Source organism: Phacochoerus africanus, chromosome 9 (genome assembly GCF_016906955.1).
Source record: "Phacochoerus africanus isolate WHEZ1 chromosome 9, ROS_Pafr_v1, whole genome shotgun sequence".
NCBI classification, from domain to species: Eukaryota; Metazoa; Chordata; class Mammalia; order Artiodactyla; family Suidae; genus Phacochoerus; species Phacochoerus africanus.
The window spans coordinates 80157748-80175501 of NC_062552.1; the positions used below are offsets into that span (position 1 = coordinate 80157748).

Here is a 17754-nt window from a genome sequence, read left to right on the forward strand (position 1 = left end):
TACCTAAAGTGATCTACAGAGTCAATGCAATTCCCATCAAAACTCTTTTTTTAAATAGAAAAGAACAGGTCTAAAATTCTTTTGGAACCTCAAGAGACAGCAAATAACCAAAACAATCTCCAGAAAGAATAAACTGGAGGCATCATAATTCATAATTTCAAGTTATATCACAAAGCTGTACTAGTCAAAACAGTATGGTATTGGTATAAAAACAGACACATAGATCAATAGAACAGAATAGAAAGCACAGAAATAAACCCAGGCATTTATGATTAATTGATTTTTATAAAGCACCAAGAATATATAATGGAGAAAGAATAAGTTATCTTCAGTAAATTATGCTGGGAAAACTGGATATTCACATTGAAAATAATGAAACCAGGGTGCTATTTTGTACTGTACACAAGAATTTAGCACTTAAAATCTTAGATGATACTACTAGTGGTGGGCTGTATCATCAGTATTAGAGGTTCTGTATTCTAGGGGAATTACATTTGGGTAGCTGTGAAATTGTGATATATAAAGTAAAAGATATACATTTGGTCTTTGTCCTCAATTCTGGGACAGAACTCCTTAAAACTCTCATAATTTCCTGGTGAAAAGAGCCATAAAAGTGTCTTTGTGTTGTTCTCCTATGGTACAGTTGGTTAAGGATTTGATGATGTTACTACAGGAGCTTGTTTTTTGTTATGTTATTTACATATGATGACATAATGTTTAATGAGTTGACTTTTGGAAAGCACCCAAGGATAGGATGGGGCTAGTTTCCAGGAGAAACAAACATGATCAGAGCACTAGAACTTTCATTCCCCACTTCTCAGCCTCCTAAGACAGGAGCAACCTGGGGGCTGAATCAATTGACAATGGCCAATGATTTAATAAATCATGACTATGGAATGAAGCCTCCATAAAACCCCAAAAGGACTGGGTTTGGTAAATGTGTGAAAGTGCTGGGAAAGTGGCTACCTGGAGCATGCCCTTTTCTCCTGGCTTGCCATGTATATCTCTTCCATCCAGCTTTTCCTGAGTTATATATGGCTTTTATAATAAATCATAAACTGGTGACCTAGTAAGTAAAAAAATTTTTTGAGTTCTATGAGCTGCTCTAGTGAATTAACAGAACCTAAGGAGAAGGTCATGGGAAAATTTTGGTCAAAAGCACAAGTAATAACAAAGACTCCACTGGCCTCTGAGGTGTGTATGGGGGAGGGGCAGCCTTGTGGGACTAAACCTTTACCCTGCGGAATCTGATGACTTCTTTGCATCAGTAGTGTCAGAACTGAGTTAAATAATAAGATGCTCAGCTGTTTTTCAGAGCTTTGTTTGTTGAGTGCATAGGGATAAACTCTTCTACACACATACATCAGAATTTGGTGATTAGGACACAAAAAGAGTAGTGTTGTATGTTGTCAGCTTTGTTCCAATTAGATTTTGTGTCCTTGAGGAATTAAATTAGGACCGTAAGTAACCTTCATTGTATATGTGTGGTAAATCCAGCTAAGCTTTAGCCCATCTGAAATGCTTGTAGTTCCTTAACTCATTGCAAAAATTTTCAGAGTTTGCCTTTTTTTTGTTGATTTTTAAGTACTCTTTATATAGTGTACTTACTACAAATTTATTTTTCCATTTATTATTTGCCCCGTAAATTTGGTTTTCAATGGTTTTTCTGTTTTAAATTTGTCACTTTTTTCTGTGTTTGGAATTGAGCAGTTTTAAATTTTAATATGAAATATAATTATTGTTCTTTTTTGGTTTTTGTTTTGAAAAATATGCTTAGGTTCTTATTCATTCCAAGATTATCACTTTATATTTTTAGGGTTTTTTTAAGTTAAAAATTAACTTTTTCAATATATATATTATATTTTAAAAAAATCTAATTTTTCTTTTTCAAAAGTGATCAGTCAGTTGTTCAAACAAAATTATATCATCTCCAAGTTAACTTGAGGCTTTTATCTAAAGTGTTACTAAATTTTACTTTGGCTGAGATATATTACTGTATTTACTCCTTTAATATCTTTCTGTTTTGATGACGTTACTACATGATAACTTTATAGTTCATTATTTTGGGCTTTACAAAATATTCTTGATATTTCTAGTATATTTCTTTTTCCACCTGAAATTTGGATTAATTTTTTCAATACACCAAAAATTCTGTACAAAATATGATTTACACTGTTTAAGTTTACATATTAACTTATGGAAAATTACTATTTTCATATATTCTGTCTATTCAGGACCATGTTATATCTATTTATTCAAATTGAATATTCCAGTAGATAATTGTCATTAAAGTCATATTGTCATATAAGTCCTTTGAACTTTTAAAATTAGGAATAATTTTTAGTTATCTTATTATTTTTCATGTCAATGCTGGCTACAATATTATAAATTTTAGAGCTTTCAAATACAGTTAGGAACAAAAACAGATGTATACCATCATGTTTGTCAATCCAACTTTGTATGAATATTTAGCTAAAGCAATAAAATAAAAGATAACTTTTTGCAAAAGGAGGAATCAAACTGACATTATTTACATATGATGTGAGCCTAAAACTTTATTTTAAAAACTTTTTATTTAGAACATTTCTAAGTAGATTGACTTCTGTTGAATGTTTCATGTTTTTCTTTTCCATTGTTCCTAATTGCTTTTCTATCAACCTCATAGTAATTATTTTATTCTAACTCAGTCTTAAATGAGTGAAGACAGACTCAGACTCTATGTCCTGCTTGGACATCTCTATAATCCTCTTCTCAAAAATATACCTGAAGAACAAGTTTTAGGAACTAGTCCATTTGCCAGGAACTGAGATTTAACTCTGTACACTCATACATTACTATTGATCTCCATCTGCCTGATTCTATTACCAAAAAAAACCTGACACAAGAAAAAAATTCTCCAGCAGGGTTGCTATCACAGTCGTTCCTCCCACAATTTGCAGTTACAGCACCTTACCTGCAGGGAGAAGATACGGTCTACGTCTAATCTTTCCTAATTTGTCTTTACAGTTTCCGTTGCTGTGATTGTTTCTCATTAGGAAAAGAGAGAGGATAATGACTTAGATTCTCTGATCCAGGGCAATTGCCATAAATTCTTCAGTTGGTCTCCATTTCATGAAGCAGTCCTAGGGTATGCCACATGCTAAAATCTAGATAGATTTAAAAAAAAATTCAGCATATTTTCTTCTTAGTCAATGTTTATTCTCTCTCTTTCTCTTTTTTTTTTTTTTTGCTTTTTAGAGCTGCACCCAAGGCATATGGAAGTTTCCAGGCTAGGGGTTGTATCCCCTAGCTGCAGGTCTACACCACAGCCTCAGCAATGTGGGATCCCAGCCATGTCTGTGACCTACACGACGGCTCACAGCAGCTCCAGATCCCCGACCCATTGAGGGAGGCCAGGGATCGAACCCGAATCCTCAAGGATACCAGTCGGGTTCATTTCCACTGCACCACAACAGAAACCCCTCAATGTTTATTCTTAACTAGAATTTGGAATACATTATTCACCTTACTGACACTTTCATTATTTCTTTATTTTTCCATTGTCATGGTTATAATTTATGCCTCTAAGATGGACATGTGACATATGGTTTCTAAACTATATTTCATAACAACTCTCTATGTTCTTAGCATCTCTGGTTCCCAGATAAGAAAAATTAAGTTACATGAGCTGGTAACTTGCCCAATAAAATGGAGTTAGGAAGCCTTCTAAATAAAATGGTGGATGGAAAGAGGCATGGAGTTTTCTATTATTTTTGTGATAATCTAGTGGATTTAGAGATAGCCTGACATTATTTTTTTGTGTATCTTCCCTTGCCTTTAATAAGAACTTGAGGAAGGTGAAGTTATCCCAACCATTTAAAACAATATTTACTAAAGTTGTTGAAGTTTTTGTGTTTAACCAAACTCTCTAAAAATACACATTTGTTCCAGTTTGCCCTTTGAGGCTACTCAGAACAAATTAAAATTTTAAGCCCTCTCTGAGTCTTTTCATCTCCAGCTTGTGAAAGTATGCCTGGTAGAGTTTTCGTGAATCAGTGAGGGGGCAATTTTTAAATTAAATGTTAATTCTATTGCCCTTACTTCACAAAAATCAAGTGTGGATGTTGGAAGTATAATATGAAGATAATTTTAGGAACAACATTTCTAAAAGCTGTGAGAGGGAGATCAGGCTGATAGAATAAAACTAAGAATCTAATGTTGTTTACCAGAGAACATTTCTAGGTGAGAAATACAGACAAATATCTCTGGATCCATAGTCAATTTATTTAGGGACATAAGGAGGGTTTCTCTCTTGTTTATCATTGTATGCCTGGTGCCTTGTACAGTGTCTGACAAGCAGTAGATAAACACTAAACACATGTAGAAGACGTTGAATAAAATTTAGAAATCTTATGGAGTTATTACTAACACACTCCATTGCAAACATGGATAAACTGTTCAAGCAAATTATGTAGTATTAATGTTGGATCTGGACATATCTCCATTTTCCTGAGGATCCAATAAATCTAAGTGATCCTGCCCTGTAGGATAGTAAAATGGAAAATGAACATCATGCTCTAGAGGGCATATCACACACCACAGCATTTTCCACCCCTAGTCCTGGGAAATTAGCCGTTTGTCTTACTTCTTCTGGGCAATTCAAAAGTTGTATTTCCATGCTCTTTGGATGAAGTACACATCAACTTTTAAATTATTCCCTCAGGGTTTTGATTCCTAGCTAGCTGGCCCTGGTCTCCAGAGAATTGATTTCCTTAGTCACAACCCATGGTGCTAGTTAGCTCATTGTTACATCAGAGGAGAAACAGATACATACCAAAATATAGAAGAGAGAGCTTTCTGTCAAAAATGGGGAAAGACATACCTTCTACCCCCTCTGTATTTCCTGAGCCCACCACAACTGGAACCAGTAATTGGTAGGTGGAAGAATGGTGTTTTAATATTTATATAAACCACTCTCTTTCAGACAATTGGATGGGTATGATGATGGGAATAGCTATTAAAAATACTCCAGGAATGGTGGTAAGAAGTAGAAGACCTCAAGTAAGGAACTGTCTTAGGGAACCATGGTGGTCATATAGAGCAAATCTCAGCCATGTAGTTGGACAGACTCTTTTGCTTGATCCCCATAACTAAAGGCTGAACAGGCCATTGAGAAGACAGCTTGGTCATCTCCTCCTTACAGGATGAACCACTCTTAATCTCAGAGAAGGTTGTTTTGATTTATGGGTCTTCAGTAAGTGTCAAATCATTTAAAGAAATCAGAGTTCCAGAATTTTGAACCATGTCATTCTAGAAAAGAAGTTAGGGAAAACTTGACTTCTGATGTTTCTTCAGGATGGCCACTGTCCAGAATATGGGGGAGGTAGAGCCTGAGAGATTTCATTTTTGAAGGGATTATGTTGGTAGTAGTAACAATTTTGAGAGTGAATAAGGAAAAAAAAAAGAAATAAAGATAAAAGCAAAGAGACTTTGTTTGAAATTAATATAGGTGGAACAAATATTTTAAAAAGAATATCCCAGGAAACAAAATCAGGAATCAGTAAGCAGAGTCAGAAAATACCAAATGAATTAATATAACAAACACATCTGGACTTTGCCAATTCTTTTACTAAGTCATTAACTAATTTGTTCACTTAAAATTGATTGATTGATTCATTCATTCATTCAATAAACACAAATTAGAGTTATCTTAGGCACTAAATGGATGTAAAAATGAGACATCCTTTATTATCTCAAAGGGCTCAGAGTTTCTGTCCTATTTTGGCCAAAACATAAACTAAAAAATTACAATGAAATGAGTAAAGGTTTTAGTGGAGATGTGAATGGCGTACTACTCTGGGAGCCCACATTTCCATGGTGCTTGTTAGAAATTATTCCTATAAAATTTCAGGTACTTTGGAAAGAAGGCCTTCTTAGAATAGCTGGAGGACTTAGAAATGTATCAAAAGTATATAGGACTGTAGTCTGGAGAAAACTGGAGGAGATGGCAGCTTCAGAAAGCAGATGATTTTGTCCTCCTCTCAAAGCTCTTTTTTAGACTTGTTCTTAGTCTTTCAGACCCAATGATAGAGAAATATAAACAGGTATTAAAAGGAAACATTTTGGAAATCATATATGAGGATGATAGATTCTCTACTGAACTTCCTACTCTGCAAGAAGAATGTAATAAAGACAACAACAGCAACAACAAAAATAATAATAATTTAAGTAAGTATAAGTTATTTGCCTAGTATTTTTCTGAGTTTTATATGCTTTAGCTCATTAATGCTTACAACGATACCTATGAGGTAGATACTGTTATTATCTCCATTGTGCTGATGGGGTATTTAAAGCAGAATGAAGTGAGTTGCTCAGGGTCACCCTGCTAGTAAGTGGTCAGCTGTGGTGAGAACCGAGGCATTGGATGCTCTGTATCTATTATAGCAGAAATGCTCAAGCAACAGATGATCCTCAAAACACTCATATTGAGATCAGCCCTTCTCTGATAGTAAAACTTTCTTCTTGTTTAGTTTACAGTGGGCAACAAAGTATACAGGCAATCAAGATAATTACTACCTTTTGGTTTAATTATCAGACGCAGGGTTCCTGGTGTCCACATACTTATTTATACAGCAGAAAATTTTTCTACATTACCTTCTTGCTATTCATACAGAGTAACATAAATGAACTTGATGGCTTTTTTTCTGTTTTTGTTTTTGTCTTGTCTTTTGTCCTTTTTGGGCCGCACCTGTGGCATATGGAAGTTCCCAGGCTAGGGGTCTAATTGGAGCTGTTGCTACTGGCCTAAGCCAGAGCCACAGCAACACCAGATCTGAGCTGCATCTGTGACCTATACCACAGATCATGGCAACGCAGGATCCTTAACCCACTGAGGAAGGCCAGGGATCGAACCCACAACCTCATGGTTCCTAGTTGGATTCGTTTCTGCTGCGCCACAACGGGAACTCCAACTTGATGTTTTGAGAATAGGAAAAATCATTTCAAGTTGTTTCTTATATATGTTGATATATCCACAAAGGATATTACATCATTGTCCCTCTATAGTGCCACTCACATTATTCTTATTTCATCTTCTGGGGTCTTTACTTTCAATACACTTTATTTTCATAGAATCCTAGAATTATAGAGCTACAGTATTTCTTAAAATTCTAGTTACAGGAGTTCCCAGTCGTGGCACAGCAGAAACAAATCCAACTAGGTTGGATTTGATCCCTGGAGTCACTCAGTGGGTTAAGGATCTGGCATTGCCGTGAGCTGTGGTATAGGTCACAGATGCGGCTCAGATCTGGGATTGCTGTGGCTCTGGCATAGGCTGGTGGCTACAGCTCCGATTCGACCCCTAGCCTGGGAACCTACATATGCTGTGGGTGTGGCTCTAAAAGGACAAAAAAAAAAAAAGACAAAAAAAAATAAAAGACAAAAAAAAAATTCTAGTTACAATCTGTTATGTTTCTAGGAAGAAATTACTGTCTACAGATCCTTCCCAACATCACATAGATTTTGGTGGCTGATCTTTGATAAGGATCCAAATCTCTTGATTCTTGCTCAAAGCTCTTTACAGTTGCCTTTCAAACTGGAGGACATGTCAGATAAGACCCTCCACTTTACAAAATTCAATTCTTCCTGAAGATTTTGGGTACACTATATATATATATATAAAATGTTGTCTCTGTGTGCAACATTAAGAGAGTGTAAAGATAAAAGCCTTTAAGTAATGACTTTACTCATGTGATTCCTTAACCCACTGTTATAAAAATATATATTTGTTGAATGTTGTGCTCTAACATGGAGCTTACTGAGGTAGAATACTCTCAAAATAAACTTCATCTATCTCCCTTTTCTAAAAATCCAGTACATTCCTGCCCTACTTATCTTCATGCTCCCTCCCCCACCTGACCTCAGTGCCCATTTCTCCCTGTTTCCTTTCCTCTTCTAGCCCATAGTGCAGAAAGGTGAAGGTGCTGCTCCACAGCCTCCACCCTGTTCCCATAAACAGCAGGTTTGAGAGGTTAAAGTACCTTTCTTTTCTGGAGAAGAGTTTTCAATTAATCCTCACTTGAATATTGATAATTTTTTTCTTTTTCCTTTTATAAAACTATTTTCTGTGTTTTCATTTAAATGAGCAACCCACTGGTGGCAAGAGAACCCATAAAGATGGGTTGTTTTCACCTTCAGAAGAAATATAGGATACTAACTTCCTCTTTCTTTTACAGTATTTTTCCCCTTCATAAATACAATTTTGTCTTTTCTTCCATTTCTCTCCTCTCTCAGTTTCAGCTTAATCCTTCTCCCTGGTGCCACCAAAGTAGTCTGAAAGATTCTTTCAGTTGTGAGTATTTCTGATTATCAAGAGAGGCTAGGATGAGTGCCATTTACTCTGAGAGCTACTGGTTTCTTCATTCATATCTTCATCTAAGAAAATAGAATGGATGTGGTTGTAGATGATAGCTAATATTTTAAGCCTCTAGTATAGGTGTAACCTAGTATTCTTGAGTCATTTAATCTCATTTCAGGATTGATGAGAAAACCTCCCAAAATTACTTAAGTTGGCAAGATATCTCTTCTCCTTATGGTTATGGAGAATTTGAATAGTATGTGGATGAACACTGCAATGTTATGAAGAAAAAAATTCTGCACAGATTCTTGTTTGTCCCCAAAGCTTTGTTCCTTTGAGGCAAGTTCACAGTTCAGTTACTTACGGGGAGGGGCTCTGGACTCTAGGCATCTCCATAGTCATTCTCTAGATACTCCATCCCTACAGATTAACACAGAATGGGAATTCACTAGATGTTGTTTAAAAAGGAACAGACCTTTTAAAGATTCTACATATAAGATCATGCATTATTTTTCTTTCTTTGGCTTACTTTGCTTAACGTAACATCCTTCAGTTTCATCCATGCTTTTGCAAATGGCAGGATCTCCTTTTATTTTTTTAAGGCTGAATAATGTGTGTGTGTGCATAGGTGTATATATATAAAATCATAATTTCTTGATCTACTTAAGAGAAAAATGGTACAGGGAGGTGGGGGGAAATAGGGAGATGTTGGTCAAAAGGTGCAAAGCTATAGTTAGGTAGGATAAATGAACAAGTTCAGAGATCTAATGTACACAGTGATAACTATAGTTAATACTACTATATTGGATACTGAAATTTTTCGAGAGAGTAGATTGCAGGTGCTCTCATCATAGAAAAAAATGGTAACTATTTGGGAGGGATGATATGTTAATTAGCTTGATGGTAGTAATCATTTCACTCTGTATACATATATCAAATCCTTGTGTTGCATACCTTATTGTGTAAAATTTTTATCTTAAAAAAAACAGCCAAGGAGTTCCTGTAGCGGCTTAGCATTTAACTAACCTGTCTAGTATCCATGAGGATGCGGGTTCGATCCCTGGCCTTGCTTAGTGGGTTAAGGATCCAACATTGCCGTGAGCTGTGGTGTAGGCCAGTAGCTACAGCTCCGATTTGACCCCTATCCTGGGAACCTCCATATGCTATGGGTGTGCACCTCCCCCCAAAAAGACAAAAAAATAAAAGTAACACCCCCCCCCCAATCAGCAGGCCTCCCTGCATAAACTTGGGAGGTATAGGTAGGTGACTGCAGGATGAAGTAAAACCCTCTTGAGCAACTGCTCTAAGGGCAAGCACTGGCTTGGAATCACTAACACCTCCTAAATTGCAGCCTTGGAAAGAAATGCCCTAACTCAGTCTCCATGAATTCCCCCAAGTATTTTCCCCTGAGACTTCTCCACAAACATAATTCCTTGCTCTGGATTTTATTGGCATAATCCCAAGATTTTTTTTTTAGAGTGTGACAGGGCATTTCTAAATATTCATAGTAGAGTCAGGAAAATTTTAAGAATTTGGAAAGTGCTAGGTGAACCTCAATTTAGTCACAGAAGATTTAAAGATAAAAATTTTTAAAGCTTGGCATTTTGGTCCTCAAATTTCAGCTGACTTTGGTAGTGTGACAATAACAACATACAATTTAACATTAAATCCTGCCAATTGTCTCTCTTAAATATACCCTAAACCAATGATTCATTTCTCTAATAGCTACTGCTATAGCTTTAAGCTGAAACATTCCTACTTTAATGTATTCACAAAGCAACCAGGGTGATATTTCTAAATTTCAAATCTTAAAATTATTCTCTCAATTTTATTCTAAAATATATTAGTAGTTGTTCAAATATAATTTTCTTATTGTAGACTCCATTGCTTGGTCTTTGATCATCTCTTTATTCTGTGTTTATGCCTCAATCAGTCACAATCAAAAACAAGTTAAAGATTGTCTTTAGCCCCTAGGAACTCTTCCCTGTCACAATCTTCATGTGTTGTTTTCTATTCTTAAAATGAAATTTAAATTCAGAAAAGCTTTTCTAAAAAAACCATCACCCTATGCCACCATCATTTGTTTTGATCATGATTCCATTTTTATTTCCCTCTTTTATCAATAGAGGTAATTATTTTATTTTATTATATTTCATTTACCTATTGTTTGTTTACTAATTTATAATCTGTCTGTACTACTAAAATGGAAGCTCAATGACGCAGAAACTGAGTTTCCCTTGTTTTTTTTTTTTTTTTGTTCATCTTTCTCTACAATTTTTTAATTTTAAAAATTTTATTATTTTTGTTGAAGTTTAGTTGACATACAATGTTAACAGAGTTACAGGTGTGTAATATGATGATTTGCAATTTGTAAAGGTTATGCTCCATATATTATCACAAAATGCTTACTATTTTCTCTGTGTTGTACAGTTTATCCTTATAGCTTAAAGAGATTTCCTTGTTGACTGTTATCTTCTCACTAGTTAACACATAGTTGCTAGTCCCTAAATATTTGTTGAATAAACAAGTGGATAATTTACAGAAATGACACAGAAACTACATTTTTTTTTTTTTTTGCTTTTTAGGGCCACACCCATGGCATATGGAGGTTTCCAGGCTAAGGATCTAATCAGAGCTGCCAGCCTACACCACAGCCACAGCCAAGCCAGATCCGAGCTGAGCCGCATCTGTGACCTACACCACAGTTCACAGCAATGCCAGATCCTTAACCCACTGAGCAAGGCCAGGGATCAAACCCACAACCCCATGGTTCCTAGTCGGACTCATTTCCACTGCACCAGGATGGGAACTCCCCAGACACTACATTTTTTTTTTAACATTTGAGATAATTTTATTTTTGTATAAAATTTTTTTATGATTTTTATTTTTCTCCATTATGGTCAATTTAGAGTGTTCTGTCGATTTCTACTGTACAGTAAAGTGACCTGGTCATAAATATATATATTACACATACACATATTCATTTTCTCACATTATCCTCCATCATGTTCCATCTCACATGACTAGAAACTACATATTTTGAGATAGAGTTTTAAATGGCATGTGTGAAATTTTCTTTTGATATGCATTAAATCACAAATGCAGGCCAGGGTCAGAATTGTGGTGGGTTTTATGGTATTTTAGGCCATGGTCATGTTCATGTAGGGAATATGTGTGTTGGTTTGTCCTGCATTGAGGTTTAGTGCCAGGGGTGTGTATTATGATTAGTTGCTGAGTGCTGGCTTAGGGAGTGTAGAGTTTGGCTGCCTGACAGGTGGATTGAGAGGCTTCAGTAAAATGTCTGGTTTCAACCTGATGATTCTAAGGAATGGAGGAGACAGGCATTTACCAAGGGAAAGTTATGGTTCTTGATAAAGTATATCTTATTCAGTTCGAATTGTATGTCTTATCTTGGACACTGAAGTACAAAAATAAATCTCTATGGCACTTTTTTATGGTAAAATAGTCCTTTCTACCTTATAACATCTGAAGTGGGTTTGACTTTCCAAAACACCAACACATATTCACCTAGATTCTTTCTTTTAGGTTAGTGCCATTTCCTCTTCTCTTTGATTGGATGAGTACAGAGTATGACAGAGCACATAAGGGTGACTTATGTGACAATAATCACAATTGTCATATCGGTATCACCATGGAAGTTAAAAACAAACAAAAGCTTAGGGTCTTGTAATAGTATTTACTGCATTGAAATGTTCATCTCCTTTTAGTAACAAGAGGTCAATTATTTTATTAAGAACAAATAATCACTTCCATCTGTTCAAAATCAACATGGCATAATAGCAAAATATCCAAATGAACTGAGTAATCATAATGTTCCAGATGCTTCTGGTAAGAGATACTTTTGATTTTTGGAAACTCACAGTTTACCCATCAGAGAATGTGGATGAGTAGTATGCTATGAATTTACAATTATATGCTTTCTGTGCTTTTAGTTATCGAGGCTATGGGGCACCCCTTCTAGGTAAATAGAGGAAAACTATGGCTTTATGGAATCCTGGGAAATATGTCATTACAAATAACCATGTTTTTAAGTAAGTTGAGAATTGAAACCCTCATTAATGGAGTTCCTGTTTTGGCTCAGTGGGTTAGGAATCCAACTAGTATCCATGAGGATGCGGGTTTAATCCCTGATCCTGCTCAGTGGGTTAAGGATCTGGTGTTTCTGTGAGGTGTGGTGTAGACTGGCAGCTGCAGCTATGATTCAACCCCTAGCCTGGCAACTTCAATATACCACAGGTGCAGCCCTAAAATGCAAAATAAAAAACAAAAAAGAAGAAAGCCTCATTATCTTTCTTTTGACTAAATCTTTCTAAACTGAATTTTAAATGCCTTACTAAACATGATTGATTTACTCACTGGGCTATTCGTGGGTGTGGGAATATTTCCCTTTTGCTAAATATTTAAGTAATTCCACAATACTGAACTTTTTTAGTGTTTTTGTTTTTCTGCCTCTTGTGTCAAATTCCTAGCAAACACTGTTTTGTTTCGTTTTTTCATGGTGTTTCTACTTGTAACGAGGCATCCCTTCTTTATAACAAAATACTTTTCTAACTTATTAGATTTGGAAGCCTGTATTTGTTAATATTATGCAAAAGTTGAGCCAGTCATTGCCAAGGAGGAAACACTGGATTTCTTCAGTCAATATTATGCATAAGCTTTGGTGGACACTATCATATTCATTTGGTCTCATAAAACCCTAACCTTTTTTTCGCTATGCTTCCTTCCTGAGGAAAGGCAATTCTATAAAGTAGCATACCAATAGAACAGAAGCAATTCTTTAGTACTGGCTGTTGCTCGCAAGAAGTACTTTGTTGTGGCAGCTTTTATATTGCTTAAAAGTAGAAGCATATTTGGTAAAGTGAATGATGATCTTCGTTTTATTTGATGGGCTTTGTTTGCTTAAACAACATCAGGTTCAATATTAAGCTTTAAGAAAAATTTTAGCAATAGCTTTATTCCCACTGCCACCATGAAATGGCAGACTGGGTTAGCTTGGCTGGCAAGAATACCCATTTCTTAGATCACTACATCTTCTTCCTACCTTCCTGAAACAGTGGGTAAAATGCATGGTCAGTGGAGTGATAGGATCAGGTCACAGCCAGAAGAATTGCACATAGAGAGGGTCCTGTGTTGTTGTATTTTGTGGTTGCTTACCTATTACTAAGGGTAAGTTGCCTAGGTTTTTGTTAAGGAAAAAAATGAGCATCCACTACACCCAAAGCCTGGGATCTCTTTGCTGGATTAAAACTAAAATACCACCAGATTAGCCTACCTGGTATTAGACTACAAGCCTAAATTTCTCATTAATGACAAAAAAATCTAGAAAGAAAAGGTTGCATCTCTTATTGCCAGTCTAAAATCTGGTTAAACTCAGAAGTAGCTGCATATATTTACCAAAGTAGATGTTTGGGGGAAGGATTCACAGATTTCTGAGTTTCATAAAAAATAGAAATAACACTAACAGGTTGAGATTTTGGTTCAAATATGTGACACACTTCATATATTTACTAAAGTAGATGTTTGGGGGAAGGATTCATGGATTTCTGAGTTTCATAAAACATAGAAATAACACTAACAGGTTGAGATTTTGGTTTCAGATATGTGACACACTTCATATGATTTCGATGTTGCTAATTTTCAGATCATCACTCTTTCCCTAGCTTGGTTTATGAAACAAAAAAAATGAGGCAATAAACATATTATAATGCAATTTCTTAAGGACAGTGACCATATGATGATTTTTAAAGCAGTGATAGAACTCTGATTTAATTCTATTTGGAGTAATTACAATTTCTTTATTTTTTTCATAGCTATAATAAGAAAGAAAGTGAAGAAATGGAACCAGAAAATTACACCAGTGTGTCAGAATTTGTTCTCACTGGCCTATCCCAGACTCGGGAGGTGCAACTGGTCCTGTTTGTTATATTTCTGTCCTTCTATTTGTTCATCCTTCCAGGAAATATTCTTATTATTTGCACCATCAGGCTTGACCCCCATCTGACATCACCCATGTATTTCCTGTTGGCCAATCTGGCCTTCCTTGACATTTGGTACTCCTCCATCACAGCCCCTAAAATGCTCGTAGACTTCTTTGTGGAAAGGAAGATCATTTCCTTTGGGGGGTGCATTGCTCAGCTCTTCTTCCTGCATTTTGTTGGGGCCTCAGAGATGTTTCTGCTCACAGTGATGGCCTTTGATCGCTATGCTGCTATCTGCCGCCCCCTCCACTATGCTACCATCATGAACCGACGTCTCTGCTATATTCTGGTGGCTTTCTCCTGGATGGGGGGCTTCATTCACTCTATAATCCAGGTGGCTCTCATTGTTCGACTTCCCTTCTGTGGGCCCAAAGAGTTAGATAGTTACTTCTGTGACATAACGCAGATTGTCCGGATTGCCTGTGCCAACACCTTCCCGGAGGAGTTAGTGATGATCTTTAGCAGCGGCTTGATCTCCGTGGTGTGTTTCATTGCTCTCCTCATGTCCTATGCCTTCCTCCTGGCCATGCTCAAGAAGCACTCAGGTTCAGGTGAGAGTACGAGCCGGGCCACGTCCACCTGCTACTCCCACATAACCATTGTGGTGCTAATGTTTGGGCCGTCCATTTACATTTATGCTCGCCCCTTTGACTCATTTTCCCTAGACAAAGTGGTGTCTGTGTTCCATACTGTGATATTCCCTTTACTTAATCCTATCATCTACACATTGCGAAACAAGGAAGTCAAGACAGCCATGAGGAAGCTGATCAACAGATACATTTTATATAAAGAGAAGTGAAAGATAAACTGTATATTCTGTAGTCCTTCTGAGGGTCACTGTCCTAAAGTAGGAAGCATTTGCAGTAATATTGCTGCTTTCACTACCTCCTTTTGTTTGAGTTCTTAAAATCCACTAGATTTGTCGTCTATGTGGTGAAAAAACAAAGTTAAGATGTAAATAAATTTACTTACACCCTCCCTGAAATTTCTGGCAGATTACTATTAGAATTTAAAATATAATAATGGTCTGCTAAAACACACATTTTCACTAATTGTTTATTGAGTGACTAACTGGAAAGGCTTTGGCTATGAGGAGAATGTGATGTGTGTTGAGAAATAACAAAATAAGTAAGACCTGGGAGACATATCCATTATGAATGTATGGAAGTAAGTGGCTAGCATATGAGTATGAGTAGTTTCAAGTGACCAAATTAAAAATAGATGTGTTTCAATCTCAGCCTAGTGGGATAGCGTTTGGCAAACCATCTTTTTGGGACTGGAAAAATAGATTTTTTGTCTTTTATCTCTTCCTCTTTCCAGAATAAATAATAGAAAGTGAGAATTCATTGATAGAAGCCATTTCAGCTCACTCCAGGTGGTAGACATTCAACAGTATTGGCAACAGGACCCAAGATTTTGTCACATCTTGGAAACACTTTTTATGAATTCATGGCTAAGTGTAGTTTGGTTACTATGTGAGGACTCCTGTCTTTCAGAGGAAGTCTCCAGTCAACTAATGATTTTTAAAGGAAGTGTCTCCTTACAGCCTCTGGTGTGAATGCAGACTTGGAGGAAAGGGATTCTAGGTTGATTGGAATTGATAGGCATCTGGCTGTGTGATTTTAAGATTGCCTCCTTTGCCATTTTTGTGATTTCTGAATTTGCTAATTCTGCCTTTCACATTAAAGTTAAATTAGTAGGGTGCTGCTTTTATTAGCACTATAATTAAGAGTTCTTTCCTACTCAACCATTCCTTAGTACATACGGAAGAGATCTAGATGTACTGGTTTCCATAATTCTCTAGTTACCTTTAAAAATTATTATTACTTTTTCTTTTTAAGACCACACCTACACCATATGGAAATTCCCACGCCAGGGGTGGAATCTGAGATGCAGCTGCTGGCCTATGTCACAGCCACAGCAATGTGTTATCCAGGCTGCATCTGCAACCTACACAGCAGCTTGTGGCAATGTTGGATACTAAACCCACGGAGCAAAGCCAGGGATTGAACCTGCATCCTCATGGACCCTATGTAGTGTTCTTAACCTGATGAGCCACAACAGGAACTCCGTGAATTATCTGTTAATAATCAATTTACAGTTTAGTGACCAATGTGTTAATGATCAATTATTAAGAACTTGATTACTTACCATGCTTCACAATGTAAAATATATAGTATTTGAATTCATATAATTTTAGAAAATTCAAATTAAACTTTCAATTTCAAAACTAGGGAGTCTGTCCATCCAAAGGCAAGTGAACTTTGTGAGCTTTGAGTGTGTTTGTCTTATATTTTATTTGATAACATACTATGACTAGACTTCAAGGGAAATAGTTTCCTGTCAGCATCAAGAATGAATATATGTGAATAACTGATAAAAACATTCCCAGGATTATTTTTGATCTATATTCTATTTATTAGTCAGGAAGATAAATTGTGGCACATAGGATGGACTGATGGTACATAAGTTTATTTCTTGCTTTGGAAAATTTTCCCTTTGATGAGTAAATAGGGTTCCCAGACCACCATGTTTGGGTGGAGGCTTCTCCAAACCAATACACAATTATTATTATTATTATTTTTTTTTTGAGGGCCGCATTCATGGCATATGGAGGTTCCCAGGCTAGGGGTCGAATCGGAGCTGTAGCCACCAGCCTACGCCACAACCACAGCAATGTAGGATCTGAACCACATCTGCGACCTACACCACTGCTCACGGCAACACTGGATCCTTAACCAGGGATCAAACCTGCAACCTCATGGTTACTAGTCAGGTTCGTTAACCACCGAGCCATGATGGGAACTCCAATATGCAATCTTGAACTTCAGCAGGGTGTCCAAGAATTCAACTCAATTTTGACACTATCTTCCTGGAGATAGACTCTTCAACTCAATTTTGACACTATCTTCCTGGAGATAGACTCAGATTCCACAGGTAAAGGGCTCAGTCCCAAAGACTAACCTCCACTTGAGATACCAGCCACCAGTCAATTGTTACCTGTGCTTCTGACTGACTAGCTATAAATCAGAGGTTTCTAAGATCCCCTCCTTGGGTTTGATTAACTTGCTAGAACAGTTCACAGAACTCAGGGAAACCTGTTTACTCACTAGATTACCAACTTATTACAAAGGATGTCATAGCATATGAATCAATAGCCAGAGGAAGAGATACATAGGGTGAGGTTCTCAACAAAGGAGTTTCTGTTCTTGTGGAGCTTGAGACCTGGCGTGATAGCACACAGTAGTTTCTAGGATATGGAAGCTCTCCAAAATGGACCAAAAAACTGTCCTTCTGGGTTTTTATGGAGGCTTCACTACATACTTACAATTGGCTAAATAATTGGTCAATGATGATTTATTTAACCTCAAACTCCTCTCCTTTCCCTGAGAATCAGGGGTGGGACTGAAAGTTCCAACC

The 17754-nt window shown here is 36.6% G+C and overlaps 1 protein-coding gene across 1 annotated transcript; it reads left to right on the forward strand.

Moving 5' to 3' along the window:
• The first annotated feature begins 14094 nt into the window (after positions 1–14094).
• On the forward strand, positions 14095–15220 carry LOC125136141 (olfactory receptor 4M1). The gene has a single exon (XM_047796821.1). The coding sequence runs from the start codon at positions 14192–14194 to the stop codon at positions 15131–15133; it is 942 nt and encodes a 313-aa protein (XP_047652777.1). The 5' UTR covers positions 14095–14191; the 3' UTR covers positions 15134–15220.
• Positions 15221–17754: the final 2534 nt, after the last annotated feature.

Bases quoted from the DNA above. Each gene is read 5' to 3' on its own strand.
- LOC125136141 (XM_047796821.1), top strand. From the start codon at position 14,192: ATGGAACCAGAAAATTACACCAGTGTGTCAGAATTTGTTCTCACTGGC.